The 20561-nt window shown below is 38.8% G+C and overlaps 2 protein-coding genes across 4 annotated transcripts in view; one reads left to right on the top strand and one right to left on the bottom strand.

The window, feature by feature from the left end:
- Positions 1-16120, top strand: part of mtus2b (microtubule associated tumor suppressor candidate 2b) — a 27201-nt gene extending 11081 nt beyond the window's left edge. For 2 of the 3 annotated variants that reach the window (XM_084951355.1, XM_084951352.1), the window contains exons 5-15: positions 2052-2198; positions 3390-3488; positions 4022-4218; positions 9333-9399; positions 9872-10086; positions 10374-10479; positions 10566-10639; positions 10722-10820; positions 10935-11054; positions 11341-11441; positions 12739-16120. In XM_084951355.1, the coding sequence (XP_084807481.1) occupies positions 2052-2198; positions 3390-3488; positions 4022-4218; positions 9333-9399; positions 9872-10086; positions 10374-10479; positions 10566-10639; positions 10722-10820; positions 10935-11054; positions 11341-11441; positions 12739-12946 (1433 nt within the window). In that variant the 3' untranslated portion in view covers positions 12947-16120. The remainder of the gene's footprint in view (positions 1-2051; positions 2199-3389; positions 3489-4021; positions 4219-9332; positions 9400-9871; positions 10087-10373; positions 10480-10565; positions 10640-10721; positions 10821-10934; positions 11055-11340; positions 11442-12738) is intronic. The other variant, XM_084951354.1, reaches the window with a different exon arrangement.
- On the bottom strand, positions 13611-20561 carry stoml3a (stomatin (EPB72)-like 3a). The gene is made up of 7 exons (XM_084951362.1): positions 19747-20561; positions 17768-17871; positions 17543-17615; positions 17333-17415; positions 17010-17213; positions 16609-16743; positions 13611-16509 (listed from the first exon to the last, which is right to left on the bottom strand). The coding sequence occupies exons 1-7, from the start codon at positions 19820-19822 to the stop codon at positions 16315-16317; spliced, it is 870 nt and encodes a 289-aa protein (XP_084807488.1). The 5' UTR covers positions 19823-20561; the 3' UTR covers positions 13611-16314.

Raw genomic sequence — 20561 nt, 5'->3', positions numbered from 1 at the left:
TAAAATATGCTAATATATATATATATATATATATATATATATCACAACAGCTTAAGTGTCTGTGAAGGTTCTCAGTCATCCAGGTCATCGTAGTCAAAGGAGCTTGCAAAGAAAAGCGTCTGGACTTCTTTAAGTTGCTTGAAGACGTTTCACCTCTCATCCGAGAAGCTTCTTCAGTTCTTGGAACTTGAAGACGTTTCACCTCTCATCCGAGAAGCTTTTTCAGTTCCAAGAACTGAAGAAGCTTCTCGGATGAGAGGTGAAACGTCTTCAAGCAACTTAAAGAAGTCCAGACGCTTTTCTTTGCAAGCTCCTTTGACCACAACAGCTTAACGTTTTTTGGATGTCTGCAGCCTCCTTGGGTCACAATTTGACATTATTAGATCAGAGTGATGGTATTTTAATTCAAGGGCACAAAGCTATCCTTTCCTCGTCAAAAGTGTTATATTACCAATAGTTAGAGTTTGTGTCAGCACTACCATTGACTGAGCTGCTGAATATTTTATGATTAGTAATTAGAGCTCTCTGGTTTGACTCTTCACTTATAACGACGAAGTAAATTCCATCATTTATGCACTGATGGAATTTTTTTGACTATTATAAAGTTAAAGGTTTATATCTGAGAAATGCATACAGTATACAGCATGCAAAAATATGTAAAAACTATCATAATTTCATTGTGATTACTTGGAGGATGTTTCAGCTGCACTGTTCCTCAGCCTTTCATTTCCATAAAAGCTAGAGGCATAACAGCAGCTCTTATGAATAATTACTATGTTTACAGCACCCTGTTTTTTGCGAATCTTGATGAGAGTGTGCAATTTACCAGAAAAAACAAAACAAAGCAAAAAAGAACCAAAACTCCATTAGGAAAGAGTGTAATGATCTGAAACGTGCATGAAATTGACAGTTAAAAGCTTTAATGCCATCATTCCACAGTTTTTCATTTTCAAATGGCGCTGAGAATTCCCTCAGTATTACTAAACCAAATCAAATCTTTTGTGTTAAGAAACAAGAACATCATTTACTATAGGCCATGGCTGGCTCTATGCCTATTAGTTTGCATAGTCAGGTATTTCCCAAAATTGTACATGTGACTGTACCATAATCCACTGATACATGAAGTGATTGAAAGCGATCCAGCATTTAACAACTCACACCTTTATAGAGGGTCACAGGGGCTAAAACATTCAAGTCAAACTGTGGGAAGGAAAAACTCCCTTTTAATAGGAAGAAACAAAAAGCTGGCAGTCATAAATTAGCCACAAAGATATGTCATACCTGCAAAATATGAACAATTCAGTTTTTGTAGTCAACGTCAAAATATCTACGTTGGCCAAGGTGAAATATTTGATAGCTATCTTGGCCATTTCCTCAGAATCTAATGTTTTTTCTTTCTTTTTCGTCATTAGATATGCAACATAATTCTTAGCACAACTAGAAGGTATTAAAATACAGGTAAAGACAACCTTTTAAATGCTATAACCTGTTTTGTCCATGGTGACTTGCTTGCTTTTATTACAATATAGTAGACATTATACTGGGTTGAGTTTTCTTTTTAAAACTGTGATATAACCCACTGAGTAATGCTCAAAGTTATAGGGAGAAAAATAGGTAAAAAAGTAGAAAACAAATTGTGTGGTGGCAGCGTTTAAATTTTATTTTAGTAAGAGGGTTCAGAAAATGCTGGAAAAATATGGCGACCTGAAGAGCACCAAATTTCAAACAGCTTGAAATTTTCATAGAATGAAGGGAAATTTTTGCATGCATTACTTAAATATGAGGAAATTGTCTACAAAATCTACAAAATAAAATTCACTAATCCTGTGGCGGTCAGGTGAGACTCACTCACTGATATTTTTAGGAAATGACCCATATATTAAGAGTCAGCGCTAGAGCGAGCACGCTGGCTGCCTTACATAGGCTTAATCACATTCGGGAGGTGAGAAAATTGCAGCTTTTAAATAAAAACATATTTCGTACATATATAAATAGCAACATTGTGGGATTTTTGCCACAGTCCCTGAGCATGTTTTTCTTTTCTGATGTAGATCCCAGCAGTGGCAGCGATGACACACCTCAACATAAAGCCACAGCACCAACCAGAGAAGCCTCCCCTGCTCAGAGCTGCCCTCACCCTCCTAATGCCCCCAGCCTCCAGCGGCGCAATCTGCCACCACGGCACTGCTCCCCACTAGGTACAGCACTCTAGCACAAAGCCAGAGGAACCAAACGATTGTGCTCAATTTGTGTATGTGTGATTGAAATTCACGTTCGATTTCATTCCTCAGTATACGCCCCACCTATTCCCACACAGCTGCTTAGAGAAATGTCTGAGTTTTCGAAGTTATTGTGGAGTTTTAAGTAAAAGCAGGAAGACAGAACAGTTTGTCTGTGCCGATTTGAGCTACAGTCCTGTACATGGGCAAGACGTTAGAAACAATAAACACAGCTGTGCTTTTTGTACTCAAGCAATGATTTTTTTTTTTTTTGCAATGTTGCTAATTATGATTGCAGTTGAGAGTATAATGACTACGATTGAGTGTTTACTCATTCATTTGCTTTTATTGTCCATTGTTCAGCTCAGTTTGCTTATCAAGCTTCTGATTTAGGACTAAAATGAGTAGAAAATGATAAATAGTATTTAGGACTACTTATTCATGTGCTGTGTTTCCAAACTGTTGCCTAGCATTGCATCAGAGCAGGGATACAGTATCATACAGTAGCCTATACTCCCCTCGTGCTCTTGTGGGCGTCTTTATTGTTAGCTAATGCACAGTGGTGCTCATGTTGGCGTCTTTGCAGTGAATGTGGAGCATCAGCGCCATCCTGTGGCGACAGTTTGTATTTCTGGGTGAACCACTAGTCGCCCCATCTTTCCACAACAGAAACTGTGTCAACAAGTGAAGCAGTAACTCCAGCTAGTGGTCACTGTCCTACAATGATCGCTGAGTCTTTATTCCAGCCATTTTTTATGCTTTCAGTTATTCACTGATTTGATTAATTATAAGGAAAAAACAAAACAAAGTTGTTGTTTGTTTTCACTACCAGTTTCCATGCCTAGGCATTAAATCTGCTTTTCCCAGGAACTCTGTTGGAGGGATGAACAATATTCTACAAAAAAAATCCCTTTATATCGAGGGTTTCATTTGATCAGTCTGCACATGTGTATCATATTTTATTCAATATAAAAAAGTGGTGTTATTTTATAATGTTTTGTGTCAAAGTTTTGTCTGTAGTAAAAAAACAGAAGTAGTGTAGCAGAAGTACAGGTTAACCAATATTTAGGCAAATACTTCCTATGAGATAAAACAAACAAACAAAAAATGTCTGTCTTATGTTTTAATTCTGTGTATTACAAAAAAAATAACACCTTTTTTGTTACACAGCGACTAGGAGAGATTTACAGAAGGATGCAGAGGCTGAGCTGTCACCAAAGTCCTCCCCTAAAAGACTTGCAGTGGTTTCTCCTAAGCCACAATCCCCTGGTGAGTCAGCCCTCTCACACCGCATACATTTAAACACAAACTATAGGCACATAAGCTGTGCTTAACATACCATGATGTCTCTTTGGTTTTTTCCTAACTGGTAAAAAGAAGGTTTTTTTGTTCAGGACCATCAGCTGCTACTGTATCTTTAAAATTTGCAGTGACTTCTTCATTCCATGTCGCTCCTGCTCTCTCGCCGCACTTCATCCCAGACTTTACCCATAGCACCATGATGTTGCCATAGCAACAAAGCACTGTAGCTCTAATGCTAGGATGGCTCCTTCAGGAGCAGTACTGCTGGCTCAGATTACAGCAGCACAAATCAGCAATTTCTGCTTTTCTAAGAGACCAAACAGGCCAAACAGTGCAGGTGATGAGGGTTTTCATACTGCACATATAATACACTTTTACACCAGCATCCACATAAATTGACTTGTTTGTTTTGTTTGTCTATATATTTCTATTTCTATAATAAGTCTGAGGAAAAGTACATCAACATACTATATTCTTCTGCCTGTTTTGCGTATCTGCAGTTCGTGGTCGGACAACAGCAGTTCATGGAGCCATTCAGACCGAAAAGGCACAGGAGGTGGATCGCGCTCAGATCCAGCAGCTGCGGGAGCGATGTGAGCGGCAGGCCCTGCAGCTACAAACTCTGCAGGCTCAGTTAAAGAAAGCCTCGCTGTGCCTGGATGTTTTCAGCATCACTACCCAGCACTTCTGTCACAAGGTAAGATTTAGCAGAATTCTGCAATCCCGGGAAGGTCGACCGCAGACTTTGAAAGCCGAGTAAGAGTGCAGTGTTCAAATTCTTTCACTCTTAATCCTAAAATAGGACTACGTGTGTATGACACATGTGATTTTAATGCTGTGACTTTATTTCATTCTCGTTAAACTTCCTCCTGGGGTAAAAGAGAAAATATACAACATCATCATTATCAAAAGGCAACATAAATAAAAATATTTGTCAACAAATCACCCATGTCCATCTACATGTGTTCAAATGCCTGTATAAAATTTAGCAGTTTTACACTGTATAACAATATCCTTAATATTAAATATTACGCTATCCTAATAACATTTGGTCTCGACCTAAAATACAGATATTTTTTGTCTTTGCAAATTAAAATCACTGCATTAATAATTGAAGCTAAACCAGTATTTGATGTATTTGAGGAATTTGATGTTTTCTTGCATAAAAATGTTGGAGTTTTAGTTGAGAATTATGAAAAGAGAGCTTGCTCGTTGCTGCATGACTCTGTAACAGTAACATATCTTGATATGTAGCAGCATTCAAACAATTCTTTTAAAATCACCCTGCAAGTTTGCTTTAATGCGACACAGAACAAGTTCCTCACTAAAGTTGCATCCTTTGCAACATGTTTGTAGATTCATTGTGTTACTGAACGGCAGTGTTTTGTAGGGTTACAGTCAAAAACTGCAATGCAAATGTTGCAGTGAGCTCCAGAATGCGATTACACACTGTGTTGGAGTCATTTGCACAAACCTGTAGCTTCTGTCTTTTGTTGTCAGGATTGCTTTGTTCACAAAGGGAGCCGCTTGCTTTAACTCTCTTGTGGCATCTTTTGAGAATGACTCTAAAGGCAGCCTCTTTTGATAGTTGGTAGTGAAATGCTGAGGATTTCCAAAGGTGCTTTTTTCTAGTATAAAGAAAGAGAATGCTTTTGGGATGTGTTGTGGGTTTGTATAACTGGAAGTATATTGGCATGCATTGGATAGGGGGGTGTGGTATATCTTGTTGTGTCTGTTCTTCTGGTGCTGCTGCTGGATGGGCGACTCGGTGGAATCGAAACACATTTGATATTTAATATTCTTTTTTAATCACTCTTGCTTTTCCTGTATGCTGCTCAGATGAGACTGACAGAGTGTTTTCTGTTCTTCCAATCTCTATTCAGCACTTGGTTTACCCTTTCCTAGTCCTCTGTTTGCATTTAATATATTTGTCAGCCCCACCCGCTGATGGTGCTCTACAACCAAAGATTAATGAGATTAGAGCTGCCTTGTATGGCCTGCCTCTGCTTTTGGTCAGATTGATTGCAAGACAGAATCCCCTCTAAATTTTAACAGTGGATCTTTCCAAGCATTTCTACCATCTACACACATGGGTGCATACTCTGTTTTAGGATGCGTGACAACATATGTTGATGTGGTTTAATTATGTTGTAATGAGTGCATTGAAGAGGTCACTAGATGGTTAATATTGGGTTAAGCTAGCTGATTTGAAGTGTTTTTGTGCTTACTGAATGAGGTATTTGTGCATATAGATATTTTTGCAGGACAGTTTTTATTCAAAGCAGTGTTTTGGTTTCTAATGAAGTGGGTTTGTTCTGTTATGCACATCAGTGTCTGTAGATATGATCTTCCAGCTGAGCATCAGAGCTTATCATTCTCTACTCACTGATCATCTCCCTCCCCATCTTCTTTTGCTAAATTTTTTTTCTCATACATGCAAAAGACCGTGTGTGTGTGCGTGTGTGTGTGTTGTTCCCTTCCATCCGTGTGAATGTGATACGGGGCGTGTTGGTGGGGGTTTAAGAGGAAGGCAGACAGAGCTGGGCTGGGGCCGGCAGTCTTTGTTCCAGCAGGGATAAATGATGGTCGCGAACCAGGAAACGAGGTGAGGCTTTGGTCTTTCCATCTCTCCTCCCCTCTCTTTCCCTCCCCCTCTGTCTCCCTTACTGTTTCTTTCTGGAACTCGCATCTGTCACTGCTGCCTCCCGAGCCGGCTAAGGGATGCTGCTGCTATCTGCTAGCCTAGTATGGGCCACTGCTGCTGTAGGCTCCATTTCTTCCGTCTGTTCTGTCTCGACCAAACGGTAAAGTCAGTCAGTCTTCTGCAGGCAGCGAGCTTGTTTCAGCACCGAGGATTCCTCTATGTATATGTGGCTGTTCGCAAGTGTTTAGTGTTTGGGGGGGGGGTCTATTTATATGATGATTATGTTCACTTGTTTGCTAGAGACAGAGCCTGATAGACAATGTAAAGCTGTGCATGATTATGCTGAGTCAAAGCAGGCTTGTCTTTCTCACTGAGCATGCTTCTTTCATTGTATAACAGTTTGCAGGGACATACAATATAAAATGCCATTGCTACTGTGCTGTATGCTGATTTTTCTTTTTTTGGTGTTTTCATTGCATCCTTTTTATATCCCTACTGGTTGACTGGGTTTATTATATGTTATTATATATTATATATACATACATATATATTATAGTTTCCTGTGTGTGTTAACTATGCACTCTTCTGCTTGGGACAAAGTCTAAATAAAAAAACAGCTGCACACTGAAAGCTGTTTGTGGTACCACTAATTAGATCAACTAACTTAGTAATATTTTGTACTCTAGTGAAATTATTGTAATACTAAGTTGATTTATTAGATTAAAGTAATACAGACTGAAAAATTTAATTAATACAGACATTAATAATAAGCAAAACTATAGAAAATTTGTTTAGGCTTCTCTAATTTGAGAACTTGGTTCTTTTTTTCCTCTTCTATATGAGTGGAAACAGGATATTGTTCATATCTGAACTTTTTGATGGGTTTCGATTCATTATGATGGTCATTTTCTATATTTGATGATTAATAAAGGAGCTTGTAAAAATAGCAAAACAGTGTAACTGATAAAGAAAACCATCGTGATGGGCATCCTAAAGATGGATTATATGAAGATCATATGGGGAAATTAGAATGCATGTCACATAACTCCCCAGAGATTTGAATTGGAGGTCTTGTGGGCAGGACCGTGGATCGATGGGTAGGAGCAGAGGTGGAGCTAAAGCGTATGAAATGAAAAAGCTGCTGACCCTCCTGAGGTCACTGCAGAGACTTCTTGATGACTTCATGTTCCCAGTAAAACCTCTTAGAGGGTGACATCATGACTGCTGTGACATACTGTTTACTGTCTCATACATTTTTCACCTGCCTCTCTCCTTTTCGTTGTTTCTCGTCAGTCTCTGCCCCCCCCCCCCCTTTTTTTTTTTTTTTTTTAAGTCTTCTGCAGTCATTTCACATTCTGGAGAGAAAACACATGTATCACACATAGCCTGTGCAAGTGCTATATGGTTTAACTTGCTTAATTATTTAGCGTTAACCTCCTAAGACCCGAACTCTTCCACAGCATGCGTTTTTAATTTCTCTTTGATATTTGGGCGTATTGGGGCCCGATGAATGTAAAAACAAAGAATTACCAGATTTATTTTTTTTTACCTGATTTTTGTTTGTAAGAAAAATGAGAGCCACAAACAAGGATATTCTTTTAAAATTTTGATAGAACAGTAACAGTATAATGTCCTCGTAAGTGGATATCAGGCGCTTGTAGAGCAAAATTGAGTATTTTGGTCTAAATAACCCAAAATGTGATGTCCACATATGTGGACGCCAGGTCCTAGGAGGTTAAAGCTTAATTAGAAGCAGAAATGTGAGAAAGAAAGGCCTGGTAAAAATAAATAAATCGGCCTAATGTTAACTTTTCCTTCATACGAGCAGTTGTACCATTGCATATCAATTCATACATTAACTTCCTTTTTGTGTTATTTATCCCCCTAAGACCAAAGCTCTTTTTTGGGATGCATTTTTAATTTCTCCAAGCTATTTGTGAACAGTATAACATTTTTCTTTTTCTTTTTTGGCTGCTCGATTTAAGGGATCATCTGCCTCTAATCCTATCCCTAGCATGGTTTGTCCAGTATAGCCACCATCCCTCTTCTGCACATGTCCAAAGCATCTCAGCCTTACTTCTCTAACTTTGTCTTCAGTGGGACCTGATATAAACTAAGCCTCTTCTTTAAACGGAAAGTTGTTACTTTGTTACATAGTTATTACTTTCTGATTTTATTTCTGAAAAAAACAGCAACAAAAGTATATCTTTATATAACGAAATGTGTTTATTTTAAACCATAACACTATAGAAGAAACTGTGCTTAACAAAGTACAAAACACTGTTGAGCAAAATAAAGTATAAGGTTCTAAAGTCTCCTGTCACTGGCTGAAGTTTCTCCTCCCTGATAAAAGAAGTTCGTTTCAGGAGAACTGTTTTCAATATGTAATATACTGACATTTTGGTTCTATGTATATAGAAAATAATAACCATATTTTTTTATGATTAAAGATATATTTTAGAAAATGTTATCACAGTTCCTTATGTCTTTGCTCTACCCATGTATGAGCAGCAGACACCCCACATTTCAACTTTAGACAGTGAAATTTCTCGTCTTTAGTCTGATGTGTAACCGCTCATGTCATGGCATATTTTAAGCCAATCATAGTAAATAGAAGTAGTTGGTTATGGATTTGTTACAATGTAAAATGCATACTGTTGTTGTTATTTATTTATGTGTATTTATTTATTTATTTTACAACTCTAAGACGTAGCAAAAATATGCATGTCATTATCTAAGATCCCTAAATGCTGTTTTCCACACGACGCATCACATCGGTGAAGTCCTAATATCCAGTAGCACTGCACTAACGCGTCCTGTTACTCTGTGTTCTTGAATGCAATATCTACATGAAACGGTTGAGTAAATTATCTTGCATCATTTGCTGAAAAAAACAAATCTTCCAAAAGGGCACATTTTTAACACATCCACATTTGATTCACCCGAGCTTCATAGCATAACAAACTGTAGTGAAATTGGTGGGAGCCGGTTTAAAAACCCGACCTGTTAGTATTGTTTGTCGTGCTCTCTTACAGCCACCATTAGCATCTATGACAAAGATCTTGCATTATTAGAATTACATGCTTGATTTTCGCTGCTGCACTGACAAGAAACACCTAAATCCATTTGCACTGTCTAGAGATGTATGTCGCTGTGTGTCTTTTCAGAGTGAGAGTGCCATTGTGAAGGAGAGGGAACTGTCCCTGGAGCTTGCCAGAATCCGTGATGAAGTGGGTAAGTGGGATACGGCGTTACAGTTATGGCACCACAGGGAGGAGAGAAAGCAGTGAGTCACTCATCGCTCGCAACCCATGATGTATTACCGAGTGTTTGACCACATGGCCCGTGGGAATTCACTTTGCAGACAGCAGTCTAGATTTAGTCTTAGAGTGAACGTTAAGGTGTGTGTCTGGTCTATAAAGTAAAAAAAAAACAACAACAACAAAACTCCTATGTTGACACAGTTTCAAGTCACACTTTAGAACAGACTTGTAATACAATTAAAAATATATTAAGAATTTTATAGATTTACCCTTCTTACTTTTAAAACTACCCTTTTCAAGTGTATCCCTTGTGACATATAACACCATAAGAGTGAAAAAAATAAAGAAAAACCAAGACTGTGTGGAGTCGAAATGCCTTGCCTGTCTTTTTAGGATGTTTTTTTTCTTTTGTCTGTGTCTCTTCTATTCTGTCTCTATTCCAGCTGTCAGTGTTGCACACTGGGAGCAGTTGCAGCAGGAGAAGGAGGAACTGGAGCGTCGTTTTGAGTCTGAGCTGCAGGGATTGCGGGCTCAGCAGCAGAAGGAGCTGGGAGCGCTGGAGGAGCGGCTGAAAACACAGCACGTGGATGAGACGAATAGTCTGCAGGCCCTGCAGCGAGCTGAGCTGGAAGAGCTACACTTCAAACAGCAGGAGCAGGTCTGTGCTAGGCAGCCTGGATATGAACTGCCATGTTTATCCAAATCTCATATGAGAAGTCAGAGTGCAATTTAACTAAAAACACGAGTTTATCTAAAAGACAAAAGTAAATCACAGCGGTTATTTTTATCTATGAATTTTTTAAAATTTATAAAATATTAACAGAAACATTTATTAAAGAGAAACAAAAATGGGAGAAAATAGTGTGTTGCATGGTGTTCATATATACGCATGTATGTGAACAGCGGGTAGCACTGATGAGTTATTTTTGTGATTGTTGCCTGCAGCTTGAGGAGATGAGTCAGAACCATGAGGCGTCCTTGATGGAGATGGAGACAGCTCACAATGATACACTGGCCACTCTGCAAGAGGAGCATGCCAGGACTGTGAAGAGTAAGCGCCCCATTTAAAACCTGTTGCCACCCTGCACTGAATCACTGCAGGTCAAGAAACATGATGGTGTGTGTTTCTCGTGTCAGATTTGAAGATGGCCCATGAACAACAGAGGAAGTCTTTGGAAGAAGAGTTTGAAAAGATCAGACTGTCACTGCAGGTTAACAGTTCTCCTTAAAAATTCATAATATGACATAGTTAATAGTTTAAGTCATTAACAGTTTAATATCCACGGTCATCAGGATCAGGTGGACACACTGACATTTCAGAACCGTAGTCTCAGAGATCGAGCAAAACGATTTGAAGAAGCTCTCCGCAAGAGCACAGATGAGCAGATCGTGGTAAGAGCTTCATCATACACTGCTTACTGCTGATGTGACAGTAGCAACATTAACAGCATAGAACTTGTTGATTGGTTTTACAGCTTAGTGGTGTTTTTTAATGCTTTTTAAAAGGATGCTTTGGCTCCCTATAAACACATTGAGGAGGACCTGAAGAGCCTCAAAGAAGTTCTGGAAATGAAAAATCAACAAATCCATCAGCAGGAGCTGAAGATTTCAGAACTGGAGAAAATAGTAGGTTTCAAGTTTTTACCAGAGAACATCTGGAGTATGTTGCAAAATATCCAGTGCATTAAAACGTCTTTTAAGTTGGTATGATTCAAGGCAGCTTGTTGAGATTTATGAATGATTTCATTAGTTATAAAGTGTATCGTTACTGCAGCCTTCCCATTTACCTCCCGTCTACTTTCATTAGCGCTAATGTTTCCTTTGTAAACCCAAACCATTTAGCCTGCACCACTGTTTCACTCGTTCCACAAGTATTTTAGTGTGGTGTACTGTGTTACCTGTGTTTTTTGAGCAGGCTGCAAAGAATGTGTTCCTGGAGGAGAAACTACAAGTGTTACAACAGCAGAATGAGGACCTGAAGGAACAAATAGACAAGAATCTCGCTGTGTCCAGGTCAGAGAAAATCCATACATGTGCTGATTAAAGTTCCAACCACGAGATGTAACTGTGCTTGGTGCTTTCTTGTCTTAGAAGTGTTGCAGTTTTCTGGATATATCATCTATGTTATACAGAATATTTTTGTTTATAGAGGTCAGTCAATCCATCCATCCATCCATTCTCATCCGCTTATCCTTTTCAAGGTCGCAGGGGGGCTGTAGCCTATCCCAGCAGTGTTAGGGCGAGAGGCAGGGTACACCTTGGACAGGTTGTCAGTCTGTCGCAGGGCTAACACATCGACACAGACAACCATTCACACCTATGGGCAATTTAGAGTTTCCAATTAACCTATCCCCACTAACTGCATGTCTTCTGACTGTAGGAGGAAGCAGGAGTACCCAGAGAGAACCCACGCGAACACGGAGAAAACATGCAAACTCTACACATAATTAATGTTTAGAAACATTTACAATAATGAAACCCATAATTCTGAATGCAGAAATTCAATACTTTATAGAACCACCACTGGTAACTTGGAATAATTGTTTTGTGCATAATATTATCAGTCTCTTGCATCATTTAGATAATCACAGCACACAGTGTTAACACTGGGTGATCCTATCTTAAGAGAGCATAAACGATAGCTGGTAAACCTCAGTAAACTGATGCAACAGTAAAGGGATAATTCATCTAAATGATTTGATTTAGATGGGCCATTCCTTGACTGGATTCTGTGTTAACACTGAATCAAGCAGTGGCCCAACACTGGAACACCTTGACTCTTTTCTTTTTCAGCCATTCTGTTGCAGATTTGCTGCTGTGCTTGGGATCATTGTCCTGTTGCCTGACTCAATTTTGATAAAGCTTGTTTGGCTGTCAGACAGATGGTATAAGAGGAGTTCACGGTCAACTCAATGATAGCAAGGTGCCTGGGTCATGTGGTTAGAAAAATAAGCAGATATCGTCGCTCCACCACCGTCTTTGACACTTGATATGAGGCATTGATGCTATGCTGTTATCCTGTGTTTGGTTTTCATCAAACACGGTGCTGTGCATTATGACCAGAGGACATTGTTCCAGAAGTACTTTTGAAAAGTTTGTTCAGATGGATTTTTGCAAAGTTGAACTGTGCTGCCATACTTTTTTTTAGAGAAAAGGTTTTCTCCTGACAGTTGTTCCAAACAAGCCATACTTGTTCAGTCTTTTTCTCCCTGTGTTGTGATGCTGTGTAACTTTAACAGTTAACGTGCAAAAATCTGTGAGAAAAAAGAAAACGTGACCACACACTTCTACCTTTTCCTTGTCACTTTAGGCAACTCTCTGAAGAGAATGCTAATCTGCAAGTGAACGTGGAGAAGGAGAGCAATGAGAAGAAGCGCCTTAGTCGCACCAATGAGGAGCTGCTGTGGCGCCTACAGACCGGCGAGCTGAGTCCTCGCATGTCCCCCAGCTCCTCCCCTATCCATCGGCCACCCTCTGGACCAGGCTCTCCTGCCCGTCCACACTCGTATCACCAGTGATGCTCTTCTGGGAGTTCTCGTCACCAAAAGCTTTTAGCTGGAATCAGAAGGCCTCATTTGTTTTAAACCTCTTGGGTGAATGTTTCTCTCAATCAGAAGAGGGATGGATGTTACACTATATAAACACAAATAGGTCTGTTTGTTGGGAAAATCCACTTGCCTATGTGATTTAAAGTTTGAACCCCACTGACCTAACCAATTGTACTGTTAATCACACCTGTTACTAAAAGAAGGAATTCTCTGCCCTCAGATTTTCCTACTCCACACGAACGCAACACACAGCAAATGCACTGAAAAACTCCCACAGATTGTAGATTGATTGGAGAGCAGAATGAAAATCACGGTGCCTCATTTCCATGTTTTCGCCTACATCTCCATCTTCTCATCCAGCGCTCAGGATGATGGATGTACAAGACATAATGATAATCAAAAGTGCAACAACAAACACAAAAAGCGCCTTTTGCCATCCATTCTCTCCCACCAGCAGCATCCACCAGGACAAGGAAAATTCTTTTTGTGAGTAAAATCACAAAACTCCCTACAGTATTACTCTCAATGTTCAGATTCTTCTCTGGGGCTTATTATCCTTTTCATCCTGAAATATTGTAGGAGTTCATGAGTGACTATCAAGCCGTTTAACCTCAATCATCCATGCTACTTTAACTTGCATATTAGCATTGACCTGAAATGTGTGGCTACAACAACAACCCAACTTATATCTTCTGAACTGCCAACACAGTCAACAGTTTTCCTGACCATACTTTGTAAAATCTGTACATGTATTGCTCTCTTTAAAGCATGATCTGTCTTCCAGTTATAATTAACTATATTTTAGGATTGCCTACAGTGTGATGAAGTGGCACGGAAGGGCAGTGGAGCATCGCGATTTAAAAGGAATTTCTTATTAACTTGAACAGGATTCATTAAAGGTAAAACATTGCGTTATACATTTCACACTAGGTGAGTTGATGCCCTTCACACCCTTCAGATGAATTAATATAATAGACTGCTCAAAAAGTTAACACTTGATCATCACAGTATAAACAAAGTCAGTTAAACTTCAGGAATATTAGTCTGTCCGGTTAGGAAGCAAAAAAATTATTACTAATCAATTTAATCTGCCTTTGTGCAAATGAAACAACAAGAAAATCTCCAAGAAGGTAAAGGTTTAACACGTGTTCACATACATCTTTGCTTATTCCTTATCCTTTCAGAATGATTTTTTACTCCAAGAGTGTGGAAAAGACCCCAGGGGTGATGGGCTGTTATATGAGCAGACCTGGACAGGCCGTAGATCTGCTCCTTTGTGCCTTTGTGCAGATTACTAGCAAAGCCCTAGAAAATGACCTCCAGTATGCCATTGGTAACGTTATGCTGCCTGTAACATCATCCAGCATGACTGGGTTGGCAGTAGGTCAGTGACGGTCTGGGGAGGCAGAATTACACAGGTCCTGGAAAAAGACATATCGAGACTGTCTTGTGACAGTATGTTCAAAAACATGAACATGAGTAAACTGCCGGGGGTCATTTTGAGGGGTTCTGGCTCCACCTGTTCTTCCTTGCACTGAGGAGCAGATACTGGTTTTGCGGCTAGGTTGATGCCTGTGCTTTAGCCCCTGTTCTCTCTTAATATGACCCCTCTTTTCTCATCTTCTGGTGCCATCCTGGAGGAGCTGGGCTACCTGTGCAGGTACAGTCTCATGCTACCAGTAGTGACAGTGACACAAGCAAAGAGCAAAACTGCAGAAAAATAAGAAAGGATAAGAGAAGACAGCGGTGTATGGTCACCACATGCAGCATCATTCAGTGTTTGGTGGATCTTCTTGATGCTTCTCCAGTGCTGCTGGTTTTGCTTCCTTACTGGACAGTCTAATTCCTGACATCTAGCTCAGTTTGTGTTATGCTGTGATAATCAAGTGTTCACTTTTTGTTGTTGTTGAGCAGTTTATAAACATGTCCTACAAAGTGAACATGCAGACTACATAGAAACCACCAAAGAGGAAATCATTGAATACAGCAGTTCATTAAGTACTGTAGCTGTCATATGGTTGGACTTAATTGCTGCCGAATCAGCCATAAATGGTGCAGACGTTGCAAAACATTTATCTGTTTTGTTGCATTTTAAGATTATACTGTCAGGGCTCTGGCAGCTAGCTGAAACTATTGCTGTTTTCTCTGTTGATGTTTATTATTGTTTTGATTGTTTGTGTGTGTTTTCACCACAGAAATCTTTATAGAGAAAGAATTAACCGCAGTTGACAAAAAAACCCCAAACTGATTACATTTCCATCAAAATAAGCACGAGAGTCTGATTGCAATGTTACCTCATTTCTCATTGTAGAGAATAATCTCAGGTCTTGAGGAGAATTAAGAGTCATCAAAAGGAAGCAACTGCCTTTTTTTGTATTGTATTTTTTTCATGTTTACATATAACCACCTGTCTCAAATGTCTGTTTTGCCAGATAACATTTCTAGAGATTTTATTTGGATGTAAGCATTCTGTAAAAAACTATTTTAAAGAGCCTAACGCAGTCAGGAAACACATAATAATTAAGTGAAATGGGATTTTATGACATTAATATATTGTAATAAAGCAGGCTTTCTTTTATCCATTCCCTCAGACATAAAGTATGGAAATCTGCTGAAATAGGGATTTGGTTCTAGGTGAGTTAAATTTACTGTTAATACAAGTTGATTATGTTTAGCTTCATCTCTGGTGGGTGTTTTGAAAGGAAGTGGAAATGATGGCTCTCTCCATCAGGTACTCTGATTGCACTGAATGCCTGTGTCCTGTGGACATGACCTTGTACTCATTTACCGAATGTTTGTCCGACACTAGAATAAGAGGTTTTGTTTACAGTTTATGTCCAATGTCAGAAAAGGTTGCTGCATCGCCTTGCTTCTGTTGTTTACATGATTTATGTTCCTATTCAGTATTTCAGAAACCCATGCGCTGGATACAGTTGTCTGAAAGCATGCCTTTATAAGGTTTACGTGCATTGTTTTGACCTTACACTTCCTGTGCATTTATTTATTTATTTATTGTCATCCCTCAAAACTGTAACTGTAGCTTAGCTGGTTAACATATTGTGGTGAATGATGAGAAGTAATGTCTATACTGTATATGTTGCACTTTGTATTTAAGTATTAAATCACAGCAAGTATACACAAGAAGGGAGAGCCTCTTTTTAAGGTTACTAAGTAATAATGCAGAGCAGATTGCAGCAATAACCACATTAGGCCTGCATTTAAAAAAAGCTCTCACTGGAGCTTTCTAAATGTAAACATGGTAATATTGCAAAAAAACAAAACAAATCTGCGACAATCTGACTTGATTTGAATTATATGCAACTTGGTTGACATGAGATTCATGCCTTCCAGTGCATGAAATGTTGTATTATATCTATTGGCAGAGGGAAGACGATGGTGGAGTTCTTCTCTGCTGCGATGGTGTTGAGAGTCTGAAGGTATCTTAGCTGGAGAGCTGAGGGTGAGTCAGCCATTACCAGAGAGGCTTCTTTCAGAGCCCTGGAAGCATTCATCTCCCCCTCTGCAGCAATGATCTGAAATATAGGCAGACGATCAGTATCTTCTCATGTTTAATTTCTGGGCCTGAATACATGAAAAGGAAATTGAATTCAGTCTTCCATTTCTCTCATTACTTTGGCCCTGGCCTCCCGGCTGGCTTCAGCCTCTGCTGCCATGGCTCGCTGCAGCTGATGAGGCAACTTCACATCTTTGATCTCTACACGCTCCACTTTGATACCCCATGGATGAGTGGCTTCATCCAGGGCTTCCTGCAGGGTGACATCCAATATCAAACACTCTAGTCACAGTTATAGTTTAATAAACAACAAATCAAATACTTTACACTCTACAGTGAGAAAACCAGTGGCTTCTACTTGTTCTAGCATTCTCCTTGTGTTCTTTGAATGGCGGGTGGGAATGAAGGAGCTCTAAAAGTATCTGTAATAAGGCTTTTCTTACCTTTTTTAAAGGGTATGCTTATATATAAACGTAAATGAAAATTTTTGTAATAGGTGTAACAGCACTTTATCCTCACTTGCATACTGAGTGAAATGCCCTCTCTGTCAGATAGAAGTTCTGCAAGGTTTTTGGTACCAAGGACATTCCTCAGAGTGGTTTGTGCAAGCAGTCGAGTAGATGAGTGCGCATTGGTCACATTGGCCACTGCTGAAATGGGGCAGTATACGCGGAAGTAAACCACACCGTCCACAGACACTGTCACAGAGTCTTTGGTTAGGATCTGCAAATGTTTAAAAAAATTGCAGTTTATTTACTGACAGAAACTACAAATGGCTTGTGATGCATGAGATAACAGAGACAGACGGTGTGCTTTCATAATAAAACAAAGCAAGAATATACCTCTTGAGGAGGGATATCAAAGGACACAGTTCTCAGATCTACTTTCACAAAGTTATCGGTGCAGGGTAATATTAGGAAAAGTCCTGGAAAAAGATAAAAGCCAGTTCAGATGATAATGTGGAGTCAACTTCCAAAGCCAACCGTTTTATTTTTCCTTTTGGTTTCTGGGATGGCTTAACCAAAGTGTTTCTTGTATATTTAACCACAAACCTGGCCCTTTAGCTTTTCTGTCTGTGATCCGGCCGAGTCTAAAGATGACAGCTCGCTCATACTCCTTCACTATCTGAATGTTGGAGACAACCAATTGCACAACAGTAAATAAGAAATACAGAAATATAAATGGAGTATTTTTTTCATGGTATGTATACACATCTATGTGAAGAAATAGTGATTAAATCCTAATAAGCAGTGCTCCGCAATGAGAATATACTGTACCTTGACACACATAAATATTGTGAGTGGAAAGGTTACTATTACAAAGATGATGGATATGAAAACCAACAGCCAACCACAGCATCCCAGTTTACCTGAGTTTTTATCTGCAAAAAGAGCAGAAACACTTTACAAGTGTTTAAAGTGCAGGGTATGTACAATATCTTGCTTTTTTTCATAGCACCTTCATTTCACATTTAAATTCAAACCTTAAGTTCTTGGTGTTACTTTGATGACATAATTATCCAGTAATATGCTCCACTGGGACGCCACCTTTTATTAAAGGTGACACAGAACATTAGTGCCGAGAGATATAATGGATCCACACTGCTCCTATTTCACTAATGATGTAAATAATTTCTAAGGGAAGGCACGTAGCTTAAAATCCACGTGAGTCACAAAGTGTTGTGCAAACTCACTGAGCCATTCAAATATCATCATTAAAACACTGAGATGTCACTCTGTGTCATATACAGGGTGGAAGGAAAAAAAGTCTTTTCAGGAAGACTTTCAGGTGAATCTTTTAAACAAGACACAAAGCTAATACATAACTACGGATAATTTAATTTATTTACTTCTAATATTAAAAATACGCCAGCCAATTATGATAAATGGTGACGACTAATGCTTTTCTAATGAAAGGCCATGTTATTGAAATGCAATAAGTGATGTTAAAATAAAATGTATATTAAATTAATATGCCAAATGATTATATAGGTTAAGGATCTTTGGGTAAATATATGGTAATTATTAATTCACTGCTTTCCTCCTTTTCACAGTTTTTGGAGCTATGATTAATGTGTTAAAATATTACTATAAAAATAGCCTAGTACAAATTATAGGCAAAAAATAAAATATTTAAATATCTATGCTGTGCACTGAAGAGCCAGTATTCTTATCAAACGTACTTACAAAAGTCTTGAGCCACCCATCATTTCTTTATATTTTTAGAAACATTTCACCAGGCATGTGAAGGTGTGTCTAAGGTTTTTTCTTTGGACATTGGCTGCTTTTCCTCTCATTTTCTGTCCAGTCCTCATAGATTTTTTTTTTCTTTTTTGTCATGCTACATAATGCTGATGTATGAATTATTCAAGCATAAAAAGAACCCTAACTCAAGGGATGGACCAGTGTTGAACCTACACATAAAACACAACTTAAACCAAACACTTGCCATATTTCTGCGTAGTGTGTCCTTAAAAGTGGACAAGTACAAAAGAAGAAGTGGAAAATCAGTGGCAACAGATCATATGGAGCAATGAATCCAAATTGGAAAATTGTGATTTGAATTCAGTGTCTACAGCCATCTGTAAAACATGGTGGAGACTTTGCAATAGTTTGGGTCTGCATTTCATCTAGCGGTGTTGGAGATCTTGTCAAAACTGATGAATGCATGTGAAAAGTACTATCAGATTTTGATCTAAGCACAGTGTAAATGCACTAAATGTGTTTACAGTATGTTTGGCTTAAATAGAAAAATGCACAATTCAACCCTACTGGTGATGTATTGGCCTCCCCAAAGCCTGGACCTCAATATCACTGAAGCAGTGTGGGAATGGAACAAAAGACAGCCAGCATCCAAAGAAGAGCTTTGAATGTCCTTTAAGAAGCCAGGAGAATTATTCCTGAGGACTACTTAAGGAATGCTGAAGAATAATATATTTAGGGGTGGATGTTGCTCAGGATGTAGAGCAGGACATCTGTTAATCGGAACGTTAGTGGAGCAACGTTTTGTCTTACAGTATATACTATATTCCCACTGTACTTTTACACATTTCTATATCTTTTACTGTACACATTTCCCTAGCAAATTAGAAAGAAATGAAGTGAGGCACAAGACTTTTACACAACACGGCTGCCCTATGCAACTCCTACAATTCTGGACTCTTTAACATAAGGTTTCTTGGGAGAAAAATCAGCCCTTATTTTATATCCCTTATTCTAAAAATCAACATTCAGAATGGGTTATAAAAAGTATTTACCTTCAATAATGCCATCATTTTTCTGCAGTTTATCCTGTGTGACCATCTCTGCTGTGCTGGATGTTGTAGAAATCATTGGTTGTCTCTGATCGAGCAAGCTAGAACAGTACTGCACTTGTTTACGAGTCTGTTCTCTCTGTGGGTGCGGTTTTTTTCCCTTAACACCGGTTGCTTTCTACAACAGTGAGGCACGCTTGCCCTGTAAGTCACCTTTAGGTTGCTAAGATGTAACATGAACCATTTTTGTTTAACCAGGATCTTTGTGGCTCTTGTATTGAAAAGCTATCTCAGTCCTGCTCTTGTGGTTTCGTACATTTAAGTTCAGCAGTCTGTCACCTGAGTCCGTCACATGAATAAATAATTGTTGTATCCAAGTCATGAAACATGAGCGGTGATACGTAGTTTTCCTCACATTTTTCCCATGGATTTCCCCAGTTTTTACAAAATTAAGGATTATTTATGAGGTTTAAAATTCTATTTCATGGAATATAGATTATATTGAACCTTACACAGAAAGTTATTAGTCTGGCAGTGTTGGGTCTACTGACTTTTTGGACATGAAGAGATTCACATGAGTTTCTGATGTGTTTTTTTTTTTTTTTTCAATGTTTCTCCTGTTTTTTGTTTTCACATGTATAACTTCATGTTGTGTTTTTTCTAGAAAGAGTGGGTTTTTTGGTTTGGGTTTTTTTGGCCATGGAGATCCTGAAGTTTTTCACTTTTTTTTACCCATTTTTATAAAATTGTAATTTAAATGCATTTGCACTATCTTATGACACATGCTCCAATTTTATTAAAGTGAATGGGCCAAAAAT

This window comes from Perissodus microlepis, chromosome 14, assembly GCF_051167445.1.
Source record: "Perissodus microlepis isolate ML-2025 ecotype Zambia chromosome 14, ASM5116744v1, whole genome shotgun sequence".
NCBI lineage: Eukaryota > Metazoa > Chordata > Actinopteri > Cichliformes > Cichlidae > Perissodus > Perissodus microlepis.
The sequence above is the reverse complement of the archived record's forward strand: the minus strand, read 5'-3'. Positions and strand labels throughout refer to the sequence as shown.